Genomic DNA, 6229 nt, shown 5'->3' on the forward strand with positions numbered 1-6229 from the left:
CCCCCCCCCCCTTAGATAGAATGCAGAAAAGCAGACCCACCTCTATTCAAACAGACGGTATACCTATTCAATTTTAAATCTTGACTATCATTTCTCTTCTTATACTGACAGGCACAAGAAGAAAGACTGCGGATAGAGAACTATGTCATAAGCAAAACAGGAAGATCCAGGGGGAAACTACTATTGCGTCGCTCCCAGTTACTTCCCAAATCAGAAACGGACGGCTTGGAAAAATCTCAAACAACAATGGAAAGAATGGAGACTCCTGACGTATTTCCGGTTGAAGCATTCTTCAAAGTTCCTATCGAAAAGAGTAACGGTCTTACTTATACGTTAACCAAAAGAGAACGCGGATACAACGTCATTACTGATTGGCTGGGTTGTCCGGAAGTCACCGACGAGGTGCTGAAAGAATTGGGTACAATTACGCGCTCATTGGATCCCTCGTCGGCTCAAGCTAAATCCCAGAAAGGGGAGAATGGCACAGAAGACGGGCGGAACGACGAAAAGAAAAAGAACAGGTTTGTACCAGACATTGCAACACTGGGCGTCGAAGGGAAACAATACAACATGGCTCAAAGTGAGATAAGAGCTCTTGAAGGAAGGACAGAAGCAAAAGGGGACGGATCAGGGGATATAATCCCATCGGAAATACACGTTCATGATGGTAAGATTGCTGGTGAGGTTTTTGCCTCAGAAGGATGTAAACCAAACGTTATGAAGGCCGCAGCACCAAGACTATCACAGGTTAGTTTGATTTTCGGGAATCACAAGTTGTTCTACTCTACAGACCCCGAACGAGCTAAAAAGAAGTGGGTTATAGAGATTGGCTGTTCAGCAGAGGTTGGAGAGAATGCTATTAGTTCTGTGTTCATGCAAAATACGGGCACCACAGTCATACACTTTAACTGGGTCAAGATTTCTCATGATGATCCCTTTGAGCTACACCGATACGACATGGAACATTTTGTATTCGACTACTGGGGAGGCACCATATTGTCGGGTGAGATTTTCCGAGTGCCGTTTATGTACAGGAGCATAGGGACTGGCTACTTCTCGGAGGACTGGCGACTTCTGACAAAACCTCTCTTGGAGAACGGTGCTGACATCATTCTTCGCATGTGGGGTGTGACGCGACAGTACGATCCTTGTTTCCTGGCCAGAGATCGTATCGACGAAGATTTGCAGTCCAGAATGACTTGGAACATCGTTGATAATCGTTTGCACAAGATTATGGACTACCTACCTCTGAAAGATTCCATGCTCAAAGACACGAGGTTCCCGCTCAACCATCGGGGTCCTGATTTGTTCCACTTCAACAACCCGCATTTGTACTACAACACAGCTTCAGTGTTCCGGCTGGGCAAGCTACACGAGATGCTTCAACTGAGGAAAAGTAAACGCCAGCGCCTGAGGGGTCCACCAGCAGAGGAGGACATGACTAAGCTTGACAGTGGCGAGGACTCAGACACCTTCATCTCGAACTCCTCTGCTACCCTGCCTAGACCAGAGGTACTGAAGGTGAGAACGGAAGGGTTACTTCATTAGTAGAGCTGGAGTCTGCTCGATTAATCGAAGGCTTGCAATCAGCGGATGGCTTGCGCCAGAGGCTTGCTAGCAGGCTTGTGCTTTGCTTTGCCTCCAGCTCGCTACCGGATGGAAATTCCGGTGTGTTGTGACTCGTGGACAGTCTTGCCAGGTTGCGTCCGCTGCTCGCAAGCCTTCGACTTCGATTAATTGAGCAAACTCCAGCTCTAGTGTCCCGCCGCACAGTGACACTGTGAGCGGGGTCTCGCTCTTCCCCCCTCTCTCTTTCTGACGTAAGTGGCTTCGCCGACTGCAAACAGGGTGGGAGGATGGTGGGTCTGACACGAGTGGCTTCGCGGATTGCTAGTTGGTGTGGACTTGAAGCTTGGACTAGACTCAACTTATCATGCTGATGATTTGATTTGATGATTTGATCTCGTGATTTGAAGCTTGTGTCTTGAACTACGGGCTTGCGAGCACGACCGGGTTTGCTACCGGGGTACATCTTATTCATTAGTCCTCACCCTCCACAGTACCATGATTGTGGAAAATGCAAAAAAAAAAAAAAAAAAAAAAGAAAAAAAAAAAGAACTACAACATATTATGCAAAAAAGGGATAATCCAATCTGAAAATAAAACCACCCGAGTGAGTGAAAAAATAAGTCCTCTGAGAATTAACGTTAAAGAGGAATAGGGCAAAAAATAGGACTGTGGAAAAATAAACGTGTATACATTAGTCAATACATGAGTGGTGAGACTTCTAGAAATAAAATGTTTTCGATAAGTTTATTGCACCTCCAAATATAAGTGCGCGTATATAATTCTTTTGGTAGATCTATGTATACCATTATCTGACACTAAGTGTTGAAGGAACACAGAGACAAAGTTTTGTAGATAAAAGTTTAGACGTTGAGTAAATGTACAACGTGGCTGGATATATTTTGATAAATGTCTCTGCGCCCCCCCCCCCATATACCCCAGATTAAACTTGAAAGCTTTATGTCATGTAACTGGGTCGAGAGGTTGCCTTCTTTTCATAAAATGACTTGTCTGAATCTTAAGGATAAAGATAAAGCAAAACATTTACATCAATATCAACTTTCTTTTGATAAAATTCTCACCCATTTTTCTCTACAACTCAAAAACAATTACAATCAGTGTATAGCATCACTTAAGCACGGACCAAGTAGCAAAATGAAACTAGCTGGGCCCCCTTTCGATGAAAGGAATGATCGGCGGTGCCTATACGTTCTTATACTAACCGCTCTCTGACAGTCTAGGCCAGTGCTTTAATATCAACTAAAAGTCATTGTCCTACTATAAAATGTACACTCTGCTGGAATGGGGCAATACATCTTGAGGGATGCAAAAAATGAGAAGTTCTAGATCTATACTCTCAAAACAAAACTCGCCTCGCGAAATATCACTTCCGGATTTTCTAAAATTATAGAGACAGAAGCGTCGGCCTACAAAAGCGATCGGCGAAATGAAGAAATTTAGCTTTTTGCAGCAAAACTGTCTCAAAACTGAAAAAACCAAGGGCGTCATGCTCTGAAGAATATTTTAAAGAATCTTTTAGCGAAAACCGCATGTCGATCGATGCAGCCATTAAAAAGCCTTTTGAATAGCAAAATTCGGCCACCACAAATAGATAATAGATAATCAAATACATGTACTGAGAAATAGATCTCGTCATTAATACTCATATTCTCTTACTGTTTCATCTCAATGTTGAAATACTATTTTATTTACTCACATTGTCATAGTCAATAGTTGTCTGATACGAGAATTAGATCATTAACACGCGCCCGAAAAGTTCCCTACTATTTATGTCCCATGAACGACCTCTCATCTTACTCCGTATAAGGAGCCAGGCGAAGGCGAAGGAGAGGACATGGAAGCCTCAATCCAGGAAGTGATCGAAGAGTATAACAGCGACTTGAGCTTGACTCACGTCACCGGGACTCAGTCGGAGATCATAGAGCATGCCACTCAAGTGATCAGGAGGAGGATTGACCCGGATATACCTGCTCTCAAGGTCAGTGGTCAGGATATTCTTAGAAGTACAAAGGTCTATATTATGCTCGGTTTTGAGAAATTTGACTTAAAACATTTTGGGTTTTACATGTCAACCTTTTTCGAATGCTGACATCATGGTCTTAAAAACTCAAAGCGGCCAAAAATGTCAGAACTTTGTAATTTCAACATAGTGAAATGTCCCAACACGCTGGCACGTCCACTAGGACTTCATATTATCCTTGCACGGGAATCTTACAGGTGGACATGCGACCTCAACTAACACACTTGGGATTTACTTACAAAACTCCACAGTGACTTGTGCACGCAACATGCTCTAACACGTGCATGTTATCTACCGCATGATCCCTTTGAGGGAAGGACAGTGGTAACAGGACAACAAAAACAACTCTGTGGAATAACTTAACGTTGTCAAAATGTTTCGAATCGTGCGGATGATCGGTGGGTGCTTTAGAAGGGACTCTTCGCACTTTCTTCATCTGTTCATTATCACTACTATCCCAGTCTGCTTAAAAATGTTAAACGCTGTTCATTGGCTTTCAGTTGATAAAAGAATCCTGTATAAAGTTTCTATCATATGTTACAAAAGTCTTAACAATAATGCCCCTTCGTATCTGTCTGAGCTTTTAACACCGTACGTTTCATCTCGCCAGTTACGGTCATTCGCAGACGTATCAACATTCAGGGAGAGGTTTCTCAGTTTTTGGCCTTACAATCTGGAACTCCTTGCCCCAGGACCTCAAAGAAATAACAAAACTTAATACCTTGAAGCGATTGTTCAATGCACATTTGTTTAATTCTTAGTTGTAGTCTGTTAGTGAGAGCTGATATGTTCTTTTTTTTTTACTGCTGTCCTTGCGTGTATATAGCTAATGTATGGTTGTGGAAGTTCCTCTTCATGTGGTTGAACGGGTTTTTCTTTAACTGTGAAATGTTTTATCTTGTGGGAATGAAGTGTTACGCTCAGTGATCATGCGATTGATGTGACACGCTCAGAGCTTATACTCGTATCGGATAGAGCGCGGTATAAACGCAATCTATATTATTATTACTATCATTATCATTATCATTTTTAAAAATTATGATGATGATGATGATGATGATGATGATGATGATGATGATGATGATGATAATGATGATGATGATGATAATAATGATGATTGTCAAGGGTGGCCGTTATCATACTCAGACTCGCCTTAACATGAGCTCATTGATGAAATAGGAAGTCACACCCACATCGTTTCATGTTCAACCAGTGCACGAGTGTACCACACACAAAGAAACAGAAAGTAGGGAGAAATTCCATTTTGCTCTATGGCTCTGTCTGTAACCTTACTGTTGAATGTGGAATACAGTTCACCACTTGAAAATAACATAATATAATAGTTTAAAATCGAGTGCCAAATGTATTAGTTTGTATAGAACAGGTTAAAAAAAATATGCTAACCTAGAAAAGCTATTTTTTTAGCAAATAAATTTATGTAAAATACTTAAGGTCTTTTCCTCGGGTACCCCCTCCATTGACTCCCTCAAGACGAAAATAAAGGAAACAAAAACCGCAACAAAACAAACAACTAAAATTCCAATACACAACACGAAACAAAATTCAAGACCCATCTCCCCCCCCCCCCAAAAAAAAAAGAAGCTTCGGGGTTTTCAAGTGACCGTTTATGTGAGTGTATTAAACTCCCGCTTACTCGGCAAGTAAATTACAAACTGTCGAATTACAACCTTTGTTACGGGTAGACTATTTTCAGTTACACAAGACAGATCTTCCTGAGGGACATTTACAGTTATGGGGAGAGTGCTCTTAGCCCCAGTGAATACCAAAAATAGAACGAGAGGGTTTCAAAAAAGTTATTACAGCAAGCCCATAAAACGTGATAATGATCGTAGTAAAGCAATAGGAATAAATTCTGGCCACTCGAGAACTTATTTATAGTTGTGAAGAGATGTTAAAATTCCGATCTTGATCTCAATCTCGTCTGTGACTCAGAAATCCGCAAGCACTCATGTTTGACCTCATATCTTAAACACGAATATCAACATGCAGCTGTTTTATTGGCTGGAAAAACAAGTGGAGGGTTTTGTGCAAGAAGTGCCCAAGTGCAGAAACGCCTTAGTGCCAATCCATAAAAAAATCGTACCCATGTACAGTTCGTGTGTTCGGTCTTATCGTTTGAAATGAATGATACATTCTTTCTCTTAAACCCTACCTTTTAGAAATGACGATGGTTGTGCTGCTGCTTCTGCTGCTATGGCTGTTGCTGCTGCTGGTATTGCTACTGCTGCTTCTACTGCTTCTGATGCTGCTGCTGCTAATTATGATGATGATGATGATGATGATGATGATGATGATGATGATGATGATGATGATGATGATGATGATGATGATGGTGATGGTGATGATGATGATGATGATGATTGAAGTTATAATTCCGTACGAAGAAACAAATGCATCACCAACTTTGTGTTGAAATTATGTTTTTAAAAGTATACATAGGTGGACGATTTTCTTATGTAAGCACCAAATTATGTTGTTTACTGCCATTTCTTATGCTACTGTCCTCCTATTGCTACTGTTGCTGCTGCTGCTGCTGCTGCAGCTGCAGCAGCAGCTGCTATTGCTATTGCTATTGCTGTTGCTGCTGTTGCTGATACTGTT

The 6229-nt window shown here is 41.5% G+C and overlaps 1 protein-coding gene across 1 annotated transcript in view; it reads left to right on the forward strand.

Annotated features, from left to right (window-relative positions):
- The window catches only part of LOC101858791, a 27637-nt gene that overhangs the window by 5329 nt on the left and 16079 nt on the right, over positions 1-6229 (forward strand). The window contains exons 4-5 of the mRNA XM_005102360.3: positions 112-1521; positions 3395-3565. Of these exons, the coding sequence (XP_005102417.1) occupies positions 112-1521; positions 3395-3565 (1581 nt within the window). The remainder of the gene's footprint in view (positions 1-111; positions 1522-3394; positions 3566-6229) is intronic.

The sequence above is a fragment of the Aplysia californica genome, unplaced genomic scaffold, assembly GCF_000002075.1.
Source record: "Aplysia californica isolate F4 #8 unplaced genomic scaffold, AplCal3.0 scaffold00322, whole genome shotgun sequence".
In the NCBI taxonomy this organism is placed as follows: Eukaryota; Metazoa; Mollusca; class Gastropoda; order Aplysiida; family Aplysiidae; genus Aplysia; species Aplysia californica.